Raw genomic sequence first — 20320 nt, 5'->3', positions numbered from 1 at the left:
CGGTCAGTGTTGTGCTCAGCTGCCCCTTGCCTCCTGCTCACCTCAGACCAGCGGCAGCCAGCCCAGCCTTCCGTCAGGAGCTTCCTACAGCCCACACCGTCACGGCCATCGCAGCACCGCAGGGCACCGCTGCACCGCTACCACACACCGAACATCTGAGGGCTGCCGGCAGCGATGGCGCCCGGCTGTCCTACGGGTGAGCGGGAGGGGATGAGTGAGAGGCGGCGATGAAGATGTAAACTGTGGGACGCAACCGCGGGGCCGGGGGCTCTGTCCCGCTGTCCCCAGGGCGCTGAGGGGCAGGACGCGGGGCCGGGGGCTCGGTCCCGCTCTTCCCCAGGGCGCTGACGGTCGGGACGCACCGTTTCCGCCTGAGGGACGTGTCCGCCTCCCGGCCACTGGGCGGCGGCAGAGGCCGGAGCCGGAGGGCGCAGGGGAGCGGCGCTCTCGGTGGTACCCGAGGTCATCGCGGCGCGACGGCGGCGGCGGGAGCTGTGTCCGGCTGCTCTCGGCGCGCTCCCCTCGGGATCGCTTTCAGAAAGACATGACCACACAGGTAATTAAAAACACAACGTTAGCTAAGCTAATTGCTGGCTTGAGGTGTGTGCATATTTATGTATGTACGTATGTATAGGCTGCTCATGTGTAATATTAATTATTTTTTCTTTCTAGTACGGTATTCTCTTCAAGCAAGAGCAAGGTGAGCAAACGCTGGCGGGTATTGAGTAATATTGGTGTTCTGGGATGATGTAAAGTTGATACCGGCAGGTATTCGTGTGAGGAGACCTGGTTATGTTTATATTAGGCATAAATCTGAGAAACTCAGAGGTAGCTATGCTGCTTTTTCAGCAGTGACGCTGGTCAGACAACACATTGCATATTTTGGAGCACAGAAGACAGTGACATGGCTCTCAGAGCGCTCAATAGACCTGAGGAGCAGGGCAGGGTCTATTGCCAGCATTGCAGCTAGCCAGTTCAGCATTACCAAAACCATTGTGATCTGCTATCAAAAGAAAATACTTATTTTTTTAATTAATGTGCTTATATTCTCTTTTAGCTCACGATGATGCCATTTGGTCAGTTGCTTGGGGCAAAAATAAAAATGATGGTTCTGAAACAGTGATCTCTGGTTCTTTGGATGATCTGGTAAAGGTCTGGAAGTGGTAAGTGCCCCACATTAATCTGTGTTAGGCCTTGGAAGTGGTCAGGGTGGAGCAGCCTTGAATTTCCACCATCTGCAGGGATGTTAGAAGAATGGCACACAGAGCTGCTTCTTTGAGCAAGTTTATCTCCATTGGTGTGCTTTCTCTTGGAGTGGTGGCATTCTGGTGTGCTTTCATTAAAAAAAAAAAAAAAGAGAATCCTTTTGAAAATGCATTTCAGAAGTACTTAATGTACTTCTAAACCAAAGAATGAGAAATGCGTCCTTTAATGAGATGGTGTATTTGGACATGTGTATTGTGAAAGAAAAAATGGGAATAGTGAGAAGGAGGAAATGACATATTCCTTTTTTAATGAAAAAAAGATGCTGATAATCCTTATGGAAGTGTGCTTTTGGAAAGAAGCTATTGTCTCTTAGGTAAAGCAGCGTGAAGGATGTGCTTTGCTTCGGTGGTAGGTTTAGCTTGGGTGGGGTGACTGTCAAGATGTCAGTCATGGTACTTTGTGCTGAGCTCACAGGTCAGCTCTGTGAGCACTCTGTGAGACTGGTGAGTGATGGACATTTTTTGGTGGGATGGCTTCCAAATTTAGGCTGAAATACCTGCTTGGCAGGAATATGATAAATTATTGATTTGTCAGTTCTTTAAGTACAGAGAGTTTGTATGTAGCCCTTCACATTTCATGGGAGGGCTGGGATTGTCTTGTGTTCAACAAAGGGAGGAGTGTGGATTGTTTGTTTTGTGTGAGGCTGGGGATGTTCAGCTCCCCCCAGCCATTCCCAACAGGGCTTTTCTTTCCCTTGCACGGAAGGAACGATGAAAAGCTGGATCTGCAGTGGACTCTGGAGGGGCACCAGCTGGGGGTGGTGTCTGTGGACATCAGCCACACGGGTGCCATTGCAGCCTCCAGCTCCCTGGATGCCCACATTCGCCTCTGGGACCTAGAGACTGGCAAGCAGATCAAGTCCATAGATGCTGGTCCTGGTAAGACACCCGTGCTGAGCTGGCTCTGCAGGGGAACAGTGTGACTCTTCCTGCCAAATACTGGGGGACATGAGGGCATTAAGGTCTTGGGGGGTTTAATCTTTCCTATATTTGCAGAAGTCTTAAAGGTTTTATGAACTCAACACAAAGCAGCATCAGACAATTTTACATTTATTTTTACACACTACTTTTGCTTTCTTGGGTACACATGTAGGCTTTTTGCTGTATGCATAAAGCAGAAGCTTCTCTGCACATGTACTGGTAAAGGGATTTATCCCTTTACCAATACACATGTATTGGTAAAGGGATATTTGGAAGAAATAATTCAAGTGCTTATTCAGATTGATTTACAAAGGAGCTCTGAATGTTCTTCATAACACTGCAGTGAATTTGAGCCATGCATGTGATCCTTTTTTATCCAACATGTCCAATCCTGAGCAAGCAAGTCAAAACAGCTGTCAATGGTAACAATGCTGATGTTCTCCAAGCTGGAATTCGGGGCCTAAGCTCTTATTCCAAGTATTTCATGAGTCCACTGGAACTCACAAATTTAAGAACAATCTTGCAGTGTTTTATACAATTTATTTTTAACTTTTAGAAAAAAATCTGTGGATTACATTGTGCCAGATAAATACATTGCACTGCTGTGAAAAATGATGGGGTTTTACATTCAGTTGCAGGAATGTTATCTGTGTTACATTTGTATATCTGCATTTCTCCTGCATCTTCTGTGCTTTGCTACATACTAGTGTTGATTTTTCAGTAGTTCCAATCTTTTGGTACCAGGAAAAAAGTAAGAATTTTGACTCAACTGATGCAGTCTTAAATTCTAAATGTATTGTTACACAAGGGTCTGATAAGATCAGGGTCTTACTAGAAATGTAATCTTTTACTAAATGTATGTAAATAACTCAAGATAGGCTCCATTAGTTACATAGAAGGATAACTTGATGAATTTGTACACTCTTAGAGGGTTACACATCTAAACAGATGCACACAGAACTGACACTGTTGAATAAGAACCAGGAACAGGATCCAGCTAACTGGTTTTTATTTTTTAATACAGTTGATGCTTGGTCCCTGGCTTTTTCACCTGATTCCCAGTACCTTGCAACAGGAAGTCACGTGGGGAAAGTAAATATTTTCGGTGTTGAAACTGGAAAGAAAGAATATTCTCTAGACACCAGAGGAAAGTTCATCCTTAGCATTGCATATGTAAGAAGCACAATTGATAATTCCTTATGAGAAATGCTATTGCTGTAATATGTTGTAAATAGGTATTTTTGTTTCCACCTATCAGTTTATCTCTGCAATAATACTAGGTGACAGCCACAGTTCCAATACAATTGTGTGACTTTTTCCCCTGCATATCTGGAAAATATATGTGGATCTTGTTTATAGTCTTCAGGGTTTTTGGAGCCCAGGTATCTTGCATAGATCACTATTTGTGAAAAGTTGCCAAAGGACTGTCAGGGCTTACACAGCATAAATACATACAGATGTTGAATCACACTTTTTGTGTTTTATTACAGAGTCCAGATGGAAAATACTTGGCCAGTGGAGCAATAGATGGCATTATCAATATTTTTGATATTGCAACTGGAAAACTTCTGCATACGCTAGAAGGTATGGTTTGGTTATTTGCAGTTCCTAATTCTGACCTCATTTCTGACAAAATTAAAAGATATAATGCAAGTCAGAATAAGCTACAACAACCATGGCAAAAGTGAGTTGGCATATTTGTCCTTTAGACAGTATTTAGTTATTTAGTGTGCTCTAACCTAAACCACTTAAAATATTAGAGGCAAACTGTAAACTCAAGTTTGCATCATAAATGTCATTTTAAAAAGATACAGACAGTAATGCTTAACTAAATTCTTAAATTGGAGCTCCTTGTATTGCAGAAAAATACAAGGGAATGAAGCCAAGCCAGATGTGTGCTGCCCTGCACATGGTTTTTCTTTTTCTTACATTATTTGTTCTAAAGCAATTTTTTGCTGGTCTGAAAAGTAACTGAACATTTTATTTTGTAGAATACATGCATTTTTTTAACAGATAAATGGGCTTTTAGTGTTCATGCAGTTTCTGCCCAGTTGTAACCAAAACCCCAGCCACTTAAATATGCAATCATACTATAAAATATGACATGATTTCTAATAGAGGTCCACAGCTGAAAGAAACTAGATAGTCTTTGTGTTGCAGACATGCCTTAACATTCACAGTTGAGAATTGCTGTCTGTTTCCATTTTCTGTTGTGGGAAGAAGCCTCTAGAGAGAAGGAGGCTTCAGAGGCTGCTGTCTCGGATCAGGCAGAGCTGTTGTAGCTTGCTGGGCGCTGTGTTGGTGAGAGGAGTGCCAGTCCTGCCCTGTGTCCCTGTCCCTGCAGGCCATGCCATGCCCATCCGCTCGCTGACCTTCTCCCCTGACTCCCAGCTACTCGTCACCGCCTCCGACGACGGCTACATCAAAATCTACGACGTGTGAGTAGGGACTGCCAGCCCTGCTGGCAGGACAGCAGCTGCTTAGAGAGGCTGATGCTGTGAAACATAGATCAAACCCTCGGCTCTCCAGAATTCCTTTCAGCTTTTGGTGACTTTTTATGTAATAAATAATCCTAAATCATAAAATACTACATCCTTAGATAGTTTTTGAAAGTGTAGATGTAGAAGAAAGCTGTGAATTGAAAACAAATTACTTTCCTCATATTTGCCTGTAGGTAGTAAGCTAATTCTTCTGTGTATCTGTCCTGTGAGCTTGTGTTCACTCTTCCTAAACATCTGTTCTGTACACTGGAAATTATATTTATGACCTATTTCTGTTGCATCTTGTAATACCTTGGAAGACCCTGGGGAGGAAATGGCCCTGCTTCAATGGTCTTCACCCCGTAAACCTGCACTGCCTTTGGCTTTGTTGAAACTCTTTGTCCTCCATCTTCTTAGTGACTTTTTTTATGTTAGTTATTTGAAATGGAAAAAAAGCTGCTGTAACACCAGCTTGGATGAAAAAATGTCCAGAAATCACCTTCTATTGAACCATTTCTTGATTGCACTAGCTAGAGTATATTCCTGTTGCTTTTTCCCTGGAATTCACAAAGCAAATGCTAACATGTTCTTTCCATAGGCAACATGCAAACTTGGCTGGCACATTAAGTGGTCATGGATCCTGGGTTTTAAATGTAGCATTTTGTCCTGATGATACCCATTTTGTTTCCAGGTATTGAGGATTTTTAATTGTTTATGATTACTGAAAAAAAAATGTGTACAAATTGCAGTGGGATCTGTAATGAAATAACATAAAATTTAAAGGCTCGAGCCAATCTGTGATGTGATACCAGCTGTAGTGAGAGCATTTTACAGAGTAATGCCATTGCAGTGTAGTTCCTGACAAGTGAAAAACACCTAACCTCGATTCTAAATAGCTGAAAATTTGCTCTTGAATCAAGAATTATAACCTAAAGCAGTAGTACATTAATCTACAGCTGAGGCAGCTGGGGGACCCAGTATATGTATATGAACTTTCTTCAAAGAACTTTTTGGCCAAAATGGGGGTCTTCATTTTCACGTTGCAGATGTTGGAACAGTAAATTTATTTTAAAGGTAGTGGAACCTGACAGAAGATGTGGTCCTTTACTACTTCATCCCTGTATTTGATGGGTGAAGGAGGGTTTCTTATGTCTACCATATGAGACCCTTTAATGTTTGCATTAAACTTTAGTTAATATATTAATTTAAACATTAATCAGTATTATTTTGCTTTCAGTTCATCTGATAAAAGTGTGAAGGTTTGGGATGCTGGAACGAGGACTTGTGTCCATACTTTTTTTGACCACCAAGATCAGGTATGGCTGTTATTCCCTGAGTCACCACGTTCCCAGGAGAGTTTGTGTAGTTGAGCACACTTGTGCTTCACCTTGGTGCTGCAGCTCCAGGCTTGCAGTAATGCAGCTTTAGCCTGCCTTAAGAAATTTTAGAAGTTGTGGTTATTTAGTACTTAATATTGAACTGATACTCCCAGGTGTATATGCTGATCTCTTCCAAGTAATTAACATTTTTCAGGCCCAAATAAAGGCAATCCTGAGTGGCCTAAGTCTCACCAAACTCTATTTGTTACCTTTATCTCTGGTTTTACTTATTTCTGTGACTAACAGAGCATGTGCATGTGTAAGGGTGGAAATACTTATTTTAAAGGATGGAATTACTTAAACAGATGCTTGAAAGCAGCCTGGAAACTTGGGAGGTTTTCCTCCAGTGTCTGTAATACTGTGGGTTTTTAATTTATTGTTCAGTGATAGCTACCTGTGAGGGAAGGAGTTAGGTTTCTACCCATTTACTCTTTGTTCTGTTTATCACCTAACATTTGAACAGTGTTATATTTTAATGGACCACTGAGCAAGAAACAAAAGATATTCTTCCAGATTTTATTTCAGTGTTTTCTTTTGTAGTACTTTCTTGATGGTAACCTTTTCAGTTACCTATAGCTATGGGAGTTTTAATATTGAAGTACCAAGTGGGACTTGATTTCCCCTGTTGTTTAGCCCTTGTGTATGATCTCATTTAGTCTGTGGCAAACAAAGATATGTTAGTTACTGGGAATGCTGGGTTTGGGTACTAATGCAAAATAGTGTACAAGATTACCCAAAACATACTGTTGTGAACACAGCCATTCTGCACTTCACATTAACGTGCTGGGTAGCCTTCACCCTTCCTGATGTCATTCTGATGGAGATGGGTGTCAAGTAAGAGCTTGTGTAACTGTCTTAGATCAGAGTGACCTGGATTTTTCTAAGTTTTGTACTGGTAGGTAAATGGTTCTCTGAAAGAGCTCAAGGACAAACCCAGTCATTCCTCAGTCTGTCACGATGTCTCAGTCTGCATGACAAATACTTCCTCTCTTCCTTTCCTGCACCGTAAAATACCCTTTTCAGAAAGGGCTGTAGGATGGGCAAGAGTGAAAATGCTTGGGTTGTTTATACAAGCTGGGGCAAGCACTTTTCAGCCCTGACCGAGAATCTCCAGCTGGTGTAAGCCAGAGTCAGTGGAGTGGCTGTAGGAGCTCGTCAGGCTCCTAGAGGGCAGTGTCCTGCTCAGCTTCGGCAGCCTTTGCTGCTGGTGAAGCAGAAGCCAGAACTCCACCATTTCTAATTAGGTGATTTTCAATAATCTTTCCTCTACTCCTTTGTCCTCTCTGGATAAACTTGCATATGTCTTATTTACAGGTCTGGGGAGTGAAATACAACGGAAGTGGGTCCAAAATTGTGTCTGTTGGTGATGACCAAGAAATTCATATTTATGACTGTCCAGTTTAAATGTCTTGACTCAGCTGATTCAGTAAATGTCTTGTAGCGGTTTCAAGGGACTGCTACTGTCCTATGTAATTTTTTAGTATGATAAAACCATTCATACTGATCTGCAAAACCAGATCTAATTTTGATTTTGCTTAGCACAAGAGAGAGCCTTACTTTTTTAAAATAAAAGCTACAACTGCAAGTCCTTGTGTCTAATTCTTGGGAAAAAAAAGTATTTTTGGAAATAGGTAGTCATGGATGAAGTAACTGCTCAGTTAATCACCCCTGCCTTTAAACATAAATAGACTAGAGCTGGAAAGCATGGGCTAAGTGTTACAGCAGCTTATTTTAGCAGAAGGAAAATGACTGAAGCTGTGCTATAGACATGGGAAATGACAGCCCAGATTGTCCTGGTGCTAGACCAGTGAGTGCAAGAGGATCACTTAAGCTGAACACCTGTTTCAACAATTGTATGGTACATGGACTTAGGTCATTCATCATGGTTTCATTTCACTAAAGGGGACCACTTGTTTTCTAACCCTGACTTAATACAAACACTACCAGCAAATAGGTAAAGTGGAAAAAAGCTTTAATGGGAGCGCTGTACTATGGTATCATGTACATTACAGAACAGCAGCAGTATACCCAGTGGAGGTGGTTTTCGTTTATTCATTTTAGTTAAGGCACAAGTATACAATGCCTAGGAGGAAGTAAAAACCCTTTCTAGGAAAGGCTGAAATACAAAGCTTGAGCTTCTGAAAAGTCAAACTTTTATTTGCAAGTATTTGCTTGTATGTAACACATTAGAGGACAGCTTGTAACCTTAGGTCATACACAGAGAAGCAGCTAAAGGAATGCTACTGTAAACCCACAAAACAGAGGAAGAGGGCTATGAGGCAGAGAGGAGGGCATGCACAATATGCTTCTGAAATACAAAATGAGACACGTTTGAGTGGTGCAGCTAACACAAATAATCTAAACTAGATGACAGGAGTCTGAGCTTAGAACAACTTGTTTAAATAAAGGGGGCTCCAGAATGGCTTAGAAAGTACAAGAGAAGCACGAGAAAATGTGAAGTACTATTTATTAGAAGTTATTCTGCTATGTTTTATTCTATGAAATTAATTTTCCAGTATGAAAGTATTTACATAAGACACTCCACTTAGCCTCTATTGATATTGCCAAAGTCTTATAGAAATAGCACAGGTGAATAAATTGAGAACCTTCACAGCAAGAATGCATACCAACTCGGTTCTCAGCTGTATGATATTTGCTTCATATAGAAAGACTACAAGAACACAATATAAATTAGTTACAAAAAGGTGATACTGACAGCGCAGCAACTCAATTTGCTGAACACAAAAACCACAAGCAGTGGCTATTACAGCCATGCAGTTTTCATTGTGAAAATTTACATCTTAGATGACATCTGCTCCACCTTGCTTTAAGATGCCTGACATTGTACTCCTGTTCTTGGACCCTCCTCATCTTCTTCATATGCTTCTCCTGCACTGTTACGGTAGGTTTGCTCATTTGGATCAAAATCTTCAAGGTCTACCTGATCCATCTCATCTGTAACCATAACATCTTCTCGTGAAGGAAGCAGAGCCTCCAGCAGAGACAGTTTCTCCCTTGGGAGCCAGTAGTGCTCTGGAAACTGGACCTACAATTTTACATATATTTTAAAATCAATATTTAATCATGTGCAAAGATGAGTATATTGGCTACAGAAAAGCATGCATCTTACCAAAAACTGTATGATTAGGCTGCCTTTGTCCATTGGAGATTTGTAGACAGGCATCCCTTCGTTGTAGATACACTTGAGGTCACCATGTTTTATCACTTCACCTATGGAGGCAAGAGCTGTAAGTGGGCTGGCTGGGATGGGACAGGCATTTCACAGCCACACAAGGCAGGGCCGTACACTCTGTTCTCATGGCACCTCAGGAGATGGTAACCAGTTCACAGCAAAGACCTAAACCCAAGCTGTACACAACTAAGGCCACTTAGACTATTTCCCCTGCTCTAAGAGAAATCAGCTTTCCTTGGCACAGCCTTCAGGCTGAATGAAGATAATTTAGTAGAATTAAGATTCTTTCCTCTTTACTATCTTCCTGGCTAGCCACCAACTGGGGCTGAGGTTTATTATGAAGTATTTGACAGCTTTAGGTATAACTGCATGTTTTAGAAAGCGTAACAACAAAGAACCAACTAAGTTAAGTGACTGCCTCATGAACCTGTTGCATCATCTGGTTAGAAAAAAAAACCCAACAAAACAAATAGAACCATCTCCCCCAAACACTCCAGTCCAGGTACAATAAAACAGGCAAGCAGTTTACATAGTATTAGCATTCTTAACGACCTACCTGGCCTAGTAGATATGACAAGAACTCTGTTGTCCAGAGTTTCAATTGTCTTTCTGAAACCACATAAAGCCTCTGAGAGTTGAATTCTCATTTTTGTGATTAAGTCATGCCCTCGTCTCTGAAAGACACTGTGATCCTTTTGATCAAGCACAATTATAACATCACCAGGCTCCAAATCAGGCTCCTGGTCACCTTCTCCATGAAATACTATCTTCTGACCATCTTTCATACCTGAAGAAAAGAAACACATTTATTCTCTGCAGAACTATAGACTATTATTGGGATTGTTATTTGGGAACCAATACAAATATACAGTTCTTACCTTTATCAACATGAACTTCTATTATCTTTTTCTCTCTTACAACCTTACAGCCATTGCAGTTGTCACATCTGTCTTTTGGATTTATTCTTTCACCTTGGCCTTTGCATTCTGGGCACACAGTTTGGATTTGCTGCACCATGCCAGGTCCAATCTGCTGAACTATAACTTGCATCCCTCTTCCTTTACAGACAGGACATTTTTCTACTGCCCCTCTCTTCCCGCCATAACCTTTGACAAAAGAATTAAATTGCATCTCAGTCTCAAAAAATTACAGTAGTCAGGCTGGAACTCACTGACTTCAAGAGCATATTTAGGGTAACTTAAGAGTAGCTCAGTAATGGAATTTAGCTGCCATCATAAAACATACCCCACAAGCTGGAGGTTTCTACAAACAAAATGTTCAAACAGCTTATTGTATTAGCCTCTGCCCCACCCCCCAGTAAGCTCCTGGTTTCCAAGGAACTGTCAGCATACCAAATTCAAGACATACATATTCCATTAATACTTGGGAAAGAATCTGCTTACTAAATATTTAACAGAGTACTAAGATATAAGACCTTATTAAAATTTACCTCAAAGAGGACCAGTCTAGGGAGTACTTAGTAACTGCAAAATGAGTAGCGTAACACAAGGTAGTCTTCTACCCGCAGCAATTAAAGAAATTTTACAGAATAAACATTTACATCCAAGTTCTGGGTGAAGATGATTTTAATTTAGGTACCCTTAACTGCCACTCACAGTTTCAGTCTGCAATTAGAACAATCACTTTAACATTGTTGAGAGACTTTCTTTTGGATAAGTGTAAGTAAGAAATAAATACCCTGGCAGACTTTCAGAGATCAGGCAAAGAATGAAGACAAAGAAAAGTAAGAAAGCCTTCAGACTTTCTTCTCAGCCCTAGACAAGCCACACAAACAACTTGGAAGAGGGATTTGAAATCACTACTCATGTTTTTTTACCTTCACACTTCGCACAAATAACATTCTTTTGCAGTGCCAGTTTCCTTGTAATGCCATTATATAGGTCTTCAAGAGATACACCTAACTGGTGCACCACATTTTTGCCTTCAGAAAAAAAAAGGAAAATATTAATACTTGTTCAGCTCTTGTGAAGACAAATGTTATTCATGCACAGTCTCACTGAAGAAATGCAGAGTTCATTCCAAACTTTGAACACAACTCAGCCCCCTTAAAAGCATTCCATCAGCTTCCACTAAGCTCCACCCATTTATTTCCAAACAAAAGAGTTGAGCTGTAATTAAGCAAAGCATCATCAAAGCCACCCTATCCCTGCTCCTCCTCCTAATTTTATAAGCTTAACTGAAACAGCAAGATGCAAGGACACTACCAGCTTCAGATCTGTCAATTTAGAAGTTGCTATTTATGCCTGCCTATGAATTTCCATGCCACTTCATAGCATAATTTCTGTGATTTTACAGCAAGTTACTTCTTGCTCCTTTAACAGGCATTGGGCTTGGAAAAAACTAAGATCATATCATGCTTTTGGCAGCACACTGTACTCAGTTTCATGTAATTTCTCCCAAATATTTTAAAATTACTGAAGTTTAAGTTGATGGTGTCCTTTGAAGCAAGTTGCCCAAAAGCATATGAGCAAGTGAGGCACAGACTCAGAAAAAAGGTAACTTAAACAGGTCTAAATCAACTGATGACTTACTGATGTTTCCCCCTCCCCTACAGACTACCCATTCCCCCTTCAACAAAAAATAAATAGAACTTAACAGAAAGATGCCTATGGCTAAGCCACGTTATCTACTTTATTAGACTCTTAATGCTAGCGTAACTAGAAAAATCATAGTTTACTTATTCTATTGTTGCAACAAGTTATATCCACGCTATGTGCACTCAGCAGAACAGCAGTACCATAGCACAGGTGTTTTATGCTTAAGTGCATGGTTAGAGTTTCTAGAACTTGTTTAGAACTATGTACCTCTTCTCTCTCTATTCATTCGGCCTCCACCACCAAAGAACATGTCAAAGATGTCCATGGGTGAAGAGAAGCTGCCGCCACTCAGGCCTCCTTCTTTAATAGCCTGCTCCCCACCCTGGTCATAGAGGTCCCTTTTCTTTGGGTCCGACAGAACTTCATATGCCTGGGATATAAGTTTAAACTAAAAAGAAAAAAGAAGCTCTGAACAACTATGACCAAGAGGAAAAGTAGCCCTCTCATATTCAACTCCATCTACAGATCGAGCCACTACAACACCCTCTTGTAGCATTTGTTTCCAAAAGGAAACTCCCTGGGTAACGCACTGTAATAGTACACTTTTGTCCAGGAAAACCACCCCTTTCCTCCCTCTCCCCCCTCCTCCCATGTTTTAAGTGGGCTTAATTCAGCCACATCCACCTTACAGGTATATAGCAACTACATTTTGCTGATTGCGGTAGTTGCAACAACCATTAAAACCTCTAACAAATTCATTTAGAAAGGAATATGGTGTTATCCCTGAAGTCCTGCAGGTGCCCAACTCATGGCCACAGCAGTGCTAGTCAGCCTAGAGCTACACAGGGATCCTCAATGCCTGCTGAGCTGGTACATCCAGCTACAGCAGAGATTTATGTGACCAGACACTGGTGTTGCTTACTCATCACAAACACAAGGACTTTGATACAAACCAGAACTATTAAGGAATTCTCTTAAATAGCTATGAAGAATTTCCTATTACTAAAATTACCAACTGAATTTTTAAAAAGAATTTGCTATTACTGGAGTGACTACTTCAATTTTAAATTTCCTTTACTCATGGCCATGTAAAGTGGTGTAAGCAAAAAAAGCAGGCCCAGAATAAAAGCAGAAAAGGTTGACTAAAAAAATAAGAGCAGAAAAGGTTGACTTTGACTAGGCTACTGTTTGAGTTCTGTAAGACAGTAATGTAAGGTAAATATGGACCTTCTATTCCTATGTTAATGTATCAGTAGACCAGCTTTTAGATAAACAATCCCATCATTCATGTTTTCCGTTGTTCTCCAATTGTGGTGCTCGTTTATCATCCAAGTCAACACAGGCAGCTTAGCAGGTCTGTGCTGACAGCATGTAAAATAGCTCTCTTGTAGTAAGCAGTCCACCCACGTACAGCCCAGTGATTTCCCGGATATAGTTACCTTGGACATCCTCATCAGCATTTTTCTCTGAAGAAAACCCATCCTATTCAGGAGCACAAGCCCATCGAGCACAACAGTGCTCTGGATCCACTACCAGCCTTTTAAACGTCTGACAGCACAGTGGCCACTGGCACACTAGAAATCCTTCCAGCTTTGCCTGTTTTAACCAACTCCTCTAAGGACGATCTTCTACTGTAACTTCAAGGAAACTAGTATACGCCACATTAAAAAAAAAAAAAAAAAAGAAAAAAAAAAAAAAAAGAAAAAAAAAAGCTGCATCCCCTTTGCCACAGGTGGGCAGTCAGGCCTGCTGCCAGGCTCGCAGCTCTGAATATAGACCTGGAAGTAGGGGGAGCCTTCGCGTACCAGCACTACACTCCAGGAAGGGCAAAGCAGAATTTGAGCTGGGTCTTAGTGCACGCTAGCACTAACAACGTCCTCTTTGTGGGGGACCCGCGGTGCTTCCGCGGGCGGCCCTGCGCCAGCCTCCAGTTCTCCCGGCAGGGCCGCCCACTACGCGCCCCGGCGGCGCCTGCGGCGAGCCCGGCTCAGCCCCGGCCCGTCAGGAGGGCCGGACGGGGCCTGCGGCGAGCCCGGCTCAGCCCCGGCCCGTCAGGAGGGCCGGACGGGGCCTGCCCCGCGCAAGGGCCGTAGGTGTCGCCTGGACCGCTGCCGCCTCACGGTGGGTAGGTGGGTGGCCCACAGGCCTCGGCCCAGTTCCGGCCCCGACCCTACGTACCCGCTCGCCCTCGCTAGGGTTCTTGTCGGGGTGGTACTTCAGCGCCAGCTTGCGGTAGGCGCGCTTGATCTCCTCGGAGGAGGCATTGGGCTTCACCTGCAGGATGTCGTAGTACTCCGTCTCCTTCACCATAGTGGGTGCCTGTGGGAGGACGCGGCACGTTACCCTCGGGTTACCCTGGGCTTATCCCGCCCAGCGCTCCACCGAGCGCCCGCGGGCCACGCTCACCGCTGCGGTTACTCCGCTGTACAAAACGCCGCCACAGCCACCACCCGCTCACCGATCCCAGCAGTCCCGCCTCTTCCGCAGGCTTTATAGGAGCCCCGGCCGAATCTTCTGGAATGACGCCGCGCGTGACGTCACGGGGCTGGAACGGTCTAGAACGGCGGCGTGTGACGTCACCGGCGGGGCGCGCGGGGGGAGGAGCCTCGGGCTGGGCCCGGGTCTGGCGCTCCGTGTTTAATTTGGGGCGGTCTAGCTGAGCCGCGCCGCTCCGTTTAGCTTGGGCTGTGCGGGCGAGGCCTCCCCTGAGGCATTCCCTGAGTACATCTCACGCAAACCGTACTCGGGCCATGGGGTACCGAGGAGTTGGCATTGGATGGGAGTTGTAAATTATTATCTGTGCTAATGTGGTAATGCACGTCTATTCTTTCCTCTTCTTTATTTCTTTTAGATTTATATGTAATACTATTTTTCAATAAAGGTTCCAAAATAATAATAATTTTATTATATGGAAACTTTAGATGCACTTTACAGTTAAAATATGACTGTTTTATGGAGCTAAAAATATCTAAAAAACTACCCGAAATTTTATATCTTTATATTGTAGACAGAGTCTGTTAAGTCTAATTTAGAAAGCTTCTACCTGTGTCAGCTTTAGACAAACCTAAAGTACCGTGGGCCCGGCAGGGGTGCGGGGTCCCTCCTGAGGGACCCCTCATGGCACCGCCTCGGTTGGCTCCCGTTTCTCTCCCTGCCCTCTGAAATCCAATAATTCGCCTCCGGGAGAGGCTGGCGAGCACCTTGGTACAACCTGCCTCACGCTGTGTGTTAGATCTTGTCCTGGTTAATTAATAGAAGGCTTTCCTGATGTCTTATTCCTCAGTATTTTAGACTTTTTCAATTAATTTGGCTAATGTTATACCCCTGCTCCATATCTGTTATTTGCCTTTTTCTCAAGCCAGCCTCCCTGGAGCAGACTTGGATGCTGGGCTACTTTCCATCTTTCTCCGGGTAACTGAAGGTCCTCAAATAATTATTTACTGCTCAGGGGAAAGATGACTGGTACTTGTGTGGATCTGAGCAATAGCATTTTTTCCTAGAAGATGGCAACTTAATGCTGAATAATCTTAAGTAAAAAATACAGGAAAGCTGCATGAATTGAGAACAGATTTTGCTCAAACTTGCATTGAATAGGAATGTTTACAAGCTGCTTTTTTATTCCAGGAAACAGTTCCTTATTCCTGGGAATAGTTTTATGAAAGCAGAGGATCTCCTGTGATTATGAAAACCCAAAGGTTCCAGTGCCCTGCCCTGCCAGCCACAGCCCAGGTAAAGAGTCAGGATGACTGAAGGACAGGGCTGTGTTGTGTTGTCTAACAGTGGGAAATGGGGAAAAAGAAAAAGGAGGAGGGATCCAAATGAAAATTTGTCATCAATTAGAGCTCTGTGGTGCCACTATAATGAACTTCTTACTGTATTTCAGCTAAATACTATTAGAAGATTGAATTAGTACAACCTACATATATTCAGCATGTAAATTTACTGAAGAAGGGGGAGCTAATTACAGGAAATCAACAGAAAATATCAATGAAAGGAACAGTTCAAAACCCCAGGAAAGAAATCAGTGTTGTTAACTATTATTTTCTCCAAGCGTAATTATCAGCAGCATGTAAATCTATGTTTTGCAATTGTGAAATTATATTGACAAGTAAATGCAGTAACTCTTCTCTAGAAATATTTATGTAAGTTACTCTGTAAACTTGTAGACCAAGAACTAAATATCTCCTTTTTAATGCAAAGAAAAGGTTCATTCTCATAACGGTCTCTACCTTAAAGATAAGTTACCCATAATCTGTTGTTCTGAACATAATATTTCCTTTTGAGAAGAAACAATAAATCAGTTTATAGATTTGTAGTATCTGAATGCTTTAGCAGATGAGAATCTTTCAAAGCACATAATGAATTTTAGAGATCTATTTTTAGTATGTCATAAAAAGAGTATATAATTTCTGTGAGTAGAAATCCTCCTGTAAGTGTGTGTAGGTAACTATAATAAGAACTCACACTGGTTGTTGGTTTCTTACTGTTAACATTTGTTACTTGTAATAACAGCCAAAAACTTGGCTAGTTTGGGTCTTTGCTGAAGAGGATTGAGCCTCCTACATCATTTACTTTTATTTTATTAGGGCAACCTATCAGGTTATGTTTACCTTCATATACAGTATTTGTTTTCTCCATCTTTGGTTCCAGTTGGTGCAATCAAATCGTTATTTATTCAAAGAATTAGTGGAAAAAGTAGTAAGGGTTGGTGTTTGAGATTATAAAAACAGGAGCTGCCACTCAATGGATATTCTTTGCATCATCACATGCATCTCCTACATCACTCTTGTCTGAGTGATGCACTCATTCTGATACCTGAGGAGAATACAGTCCTATAGCTGTCTGAAGCAAGACCCTTCCTATTTATTAATACTTTATTTATGTATTTATGGAATAGAGTTAGAATCCTCAGCAGATAGTTTTGTCATGATCAGTAATAAATGTGATACAGCCTTTACACATGCAATTGCAGTCGTGGTTGCTGTACTCAACCAGCCTGGTGATCAAGGGTGTATATGCCCAACTCTGTTTCTTGTGGTGCATACCTTGCCTCCTAAAGTTTGTGGTTGTTGCTAACCAGCAGTTGCTTACCCATTTTTCAGATGAACAGCTAATTTCTTTTACTGTTCTTTCCCTTTCTTCCCTCCTGCCACACGTAACATGAATCAACTTGTTTCTTTTTACTTGCCCAGTATCAAATTTGGGTGTGGGTGTCAGCAGGAAAACAAGCAGAGAATTTCTGTTCTCTGCAGGAATGCAGGAATGGACTGGGAATGGGGAATGATTAGATCTGGAGCTTGTTTTATTTAGCCATCAGAGGACTCTGGTTCTGAAACAGGTTAGCACAAACACAGGAGTTAAAACGGCTTCCCCCCTGACCTTGGGACCATGCAGCATCTTTATATCCTACAAGAATTATGCACTTATCTTTGAATCCCATTGTACAAACCACTGCTTGAATCTGCTTGTTTGCATTTTTTTGTCTGGCTGCATTGCTATTTCTCGTTCTTGTTGAAAGCAGGATCCTGGAGACACAGGTAAGAGAACAATCTGCTGAACTGCAGCTGCAGCTTCTTGCAGCACCCCTCATTTTTGTAGAGTATCAAAAAAACCTTTTATTACAAACACCAGGGGGAAAAAAAAGTAATCTGAGGAATTGTGTCTCTTTTCAGTCACACTAAATCTGCTTAAAAGAGCTTCAGTATTTCCTCTATAAGTGAAATTAGAATCACAGCCGACTTTCCTTTGTGCTGAGCTGGATTCTTTCAAGCATCCAGATCTCAAAAGTTAGCACAATTTCTACAAACTTCTTAGGGAAATATACTTTAAATAATATTAAGCTGTGATTTTTAGTCTTATTAGAAATGTATGTTAAACAATAAAGTGTGACAGTTTCATTTAATGAAGCTTTAATGGCCCTGGGCCCATAATTATGATACGAGAAGGATTCTTTCTACAGAAACAAACTGTTAGAAAAATCTTTTTGCTATAGATGAAAAGTAAAAGATCTGTGTCTCCAGGAAAAATGTAAGTGATGGCATTTGTTTTGAGCTATTTTAGGGTAGTGTGTAGTGACTAACTAGCAGTCACAGGTTTGTCTAATCTGAATTCCTACATTAGAAATGAATTATTATAAAAAGCATATGTGAGTTTAAAAAGCTGTTGCTTGCCTGAAGCTTTTCATTCTGGAATCTGCCCTCAGCATCATCTCCTTGGCCCAAGGTAGCATAAATTGGTTGATCCTTAAGGTGTGTGGTGAGACTCACTTGTGTAGTAAGATTTAATGGAGGCTTTGGCACCGTAATATTTGAAGACGTGTTTGGATTTAGAATTTTGCATAAACCCTGAAAGCTACTCAAATTTAGTAGATCTATGGAGTTTTTTTGTTTTTTGGGTTTTTTTACTTTAGCTAAAATGTTTTAGACATTGAATGAAATTTTTAATTTTATGAGAAAGTAGGAAAAAGAGAGAGCTGGAGATAATCACAATAAATGTAGTTAACAGAACATAGCTGCACTGAGTAGCAAGTTGAACAGCTGATAGGCTCTAAGCAAACTGATATGAAATAATAAAAAATATTAGAAGTCGTGCAATTTATGTAAAGAAATGTAACAAAGCCTTTGAAACAGGCTTTGAATAAAGGTTATGAGATGTTCTGCTGGCAGTGGTTGTGAGGTAAGGCTTTTTTTGATTTGATTTGGATTCAGTGCTGGAAGATGGGAGGAACAATAGGACTACCAGTTTAATGTTTGCACCAAAAAGTATTGTTTGACACTATTTGTTACTAGTTATATGACTAAAAAAAGGGGCCCTGTCATACATTTTCTTAAACTAACTGGGATGACTAGCAAGGAGCATGCAGAATTATTCCACCCCTCTGTTCATTTTAAGTAAATACAGGTTTTATGGTGAAACATTCACTTTCTTCCCTTACAAGTAAAAAGATGGGAGAGTACATGTTTCCATAGTCTTACTGTGAATTAAACCTGAAACATCCTGTCCCAAGCATGCTCCACCCACACCAAGGCTGGTCTGACTTGCAGTGCTGTTGGTCACTGTTGGACCTTAGTAACAACATGGCTTTGGTTTGGTCTTTCTGATATTTCTGTTTGGGATCTTGTGACTGTGCAAATTGTAGTGACAGTGTCTTCAACTCTGAGGTTGCAAATTTCTGAAAGATACCAGTCCTAATTGCAGAGCAAAGGATGTGAACAGTATATGAGCTTTATTTGGCTTTTATATTCCTTTATTGCTTAGAGAGCCTGTCAACGCCCAGAAATCTTATCCTGTAGCTGCAAAAAGCAGCCCATCCCAGCACAAATATTCTGTTTGGGTCTAGTGCAGGCTTGTGCAACTTGCATGCAGGTAGATTTAGGCATAAAAGAAAAGGATTGTAGCATCTTGTTAGGTGGAACATGTAAAAACCATTTCAAGATGAAGGTTTTTTCTGCTGAACTCCATGTAAGTTGCTGACCTCATTTGTTAGGATTTATTTCTTGAAACTTGAAATCAACCTAGAAATGTATCAGACTTGCAAAGGCAGGTTCTGTGTCAAACTATTACAGCTTGACATTCATGAGCCTATTGTTCAAGTGACAAGACCGTAGCTGACAGTTGCAGGAAACACAGTTTATCCCAGTGATGTGAGTTTTCTGTTACAGTCACACAATAGAGAGTCCAAAGCAACTCTTCTCCACCAATTCCCACGGATAAATTCCCCTTGCTTCACAGCCTGGCTTCCCTTCTGGCAGTAACAAGTCCTTCTGGCAGTAACAAGCTGCCCTTGTTACTGCAGGAGTGATCTGTCACTGGAGAATGCTTAATTGTGTCAAAATAATTTGCTAACCATCAGCAAGTTTAAGGAAAATCATAGGAAAAACAAAAAAATCCTTCATAAACACAGTGTATACAGATGACACATAAATTTGAGGTTTTCTGTTTATTCACTGAAAGTACAAGACTTATAGAATGAGCAGCTATGTCCTGCCAGGAGACCAGCCTGTTACCCAGCCACTAAACACCCAAGATCAACTCAGTCAAGGTAACTACCAGTTCTCTAATTGGTTTCCTTCATATAGCATCTAAAACACTTTAAATTACCTGAAGAAGGAAAAGAAGAGTTTTCTTGCAGCTGAGTTGTCTTTATTATGTTACTGGAAAGTTGGTTGCAAGGAAGAGACCTTGTGGCGTTCTGCAGAGAATTGTTGGAACAAAGCGTTTAGAGAATTATCCCAAAATGAAAGAGCTAAATCAATCCTGACAAATAGAGTTTTGCTGCATATGATGACAAATTTTTACCATTGAAATACCCCCACTTTGTGTTCAGATATTTTCAAATCTAGTTTCTGGTGTTGAGAACAGATCCCTTAGAATCTCACTTTAAAGTTTTGTTTTATTTCAAGTTGCATTGTCTACAATTATATGTTTGGATGTGGTGCAAGGCACTCTGGAATAAAATCCCCACTTTCTACAAAGTTAATATTTGCTATCTTAGATACTCCTAGTCACTATGGCTCTCTTTGTA

At 41.4% G+C, this 20320-nt stretch overlaps 3 protein-coding genes across 6 annotated transcripts in view; 2 read left to right on the top strand and 1 right to left on the bottom strand.

Moving 5' to 3' along the window:
• Positions 1 to 434: 434 nt before the first annotated feature.
• Positions 435 to 7630, top strand: SKIC8 (SKI8 subunit of superkiller complex). Its single transcript, XM_009098206.4, has 10 exons — positions 435 to 556; positions 673 to 700; positions 1058 to 1163; positions 1972 to 2144; positions 3211 to 3359; positions 3677 to 3770; positions 4531 to 4624; positions 5265 to 5357; positions 5904 to 5982; positions 7360 to 7630. Exons 1-10 carry the CDS (start codon positions 545 to 547, stop codon positions 7447 to 7449), a joined length of 918 nt encoding a protein of 305 aa, XP_009096454.1. The 5' UTR covers positions 435 to 544; the 3' UTR covers positions 7450 to 7630.
• Positions 7631 to 8495: 865 nt separating this feature from the next.
• On the bottom strand, positions 8496 to 14354 carry DNAJA4 (DnaJ heat shock protein family (Hsp40) member A4). 3 transcript variants are annotated; one of them, XM_009098203.4, is made up of 8 exons: positions 14203 to 14354; positions 13975 to 14115; positions 12064 to 12244; positions 11076 to 11180; positions 10117 to 10344; positions 9795 to 10025; positions 9176 to 9276; positions 8496 to 9091 (listed from the first exon to the last, which is right to left on the bottom strand). In XM_009098203.4, exons 2-8 carry the CDS (start codon positions 14104 to 14106, stop codon positions 8873 to 8875), a joined length of 1197 nt encoding a protein of 398 aa, XP_009096451.1. In that variant the 5' UTR covers positions 14107 to 14115; positions 14203 to 14354; the 3' UTR covers positions 8496 to 8872. The 3 variants fall into 3 exon arrangements, with proteins under 3 accessions (XP_009096451.1, XP_009096450.1, XP_050834231.1); XM_009098202.4 differs by having other exon boundaries at positions 14255 to 14346; XM_050978274.1 differs by lacking the exons at positions 12064 to 12244; positions 14203 to 14354 and having other exon boundaries at positions 13975 to 14113.
• Positions 14355 to 14460: 106 nt separating this feature from the next.
• The window catches only part of ACSBG1 (acyl-CoA synthetase bubblegum family member 1), a 42861-nt gene continuing 37001 nt past the window's right edge, over positions 14461 to 20320 (top strand). For both annotated transcript variants that reach the window (XM_050978273.1, XM_050978272.1), the window contains exons 1-2: positions 14461 to 14606; positions 15421 to 15525. The gene's annotated coding sequence lies outside the window, so the exon portion shown is untranslated. The remainder of the gene's footprint in view (positions 14607 to 15420; positions 15526 to 20320) is intronic.

This window comes from Serinus canaria, chromosome 10 (genome assembly GCF_022539315.1).
Source record: "Serinus canaria isolate serCan28SL12 chromosome 10, serCan2020, whole genome shotgun sequence".
Lineage (NCBI taxonomy): Eukaryota > Metazoa > Chordata > Aves > Passeriformes > Fringillidae > Serinus > Serinus canaria.
The sequence above is the reverse complement of the archived record's forward strand: the minus strand, read 5'-3'. Positions and strand labels throughout refer to the sequence as shown.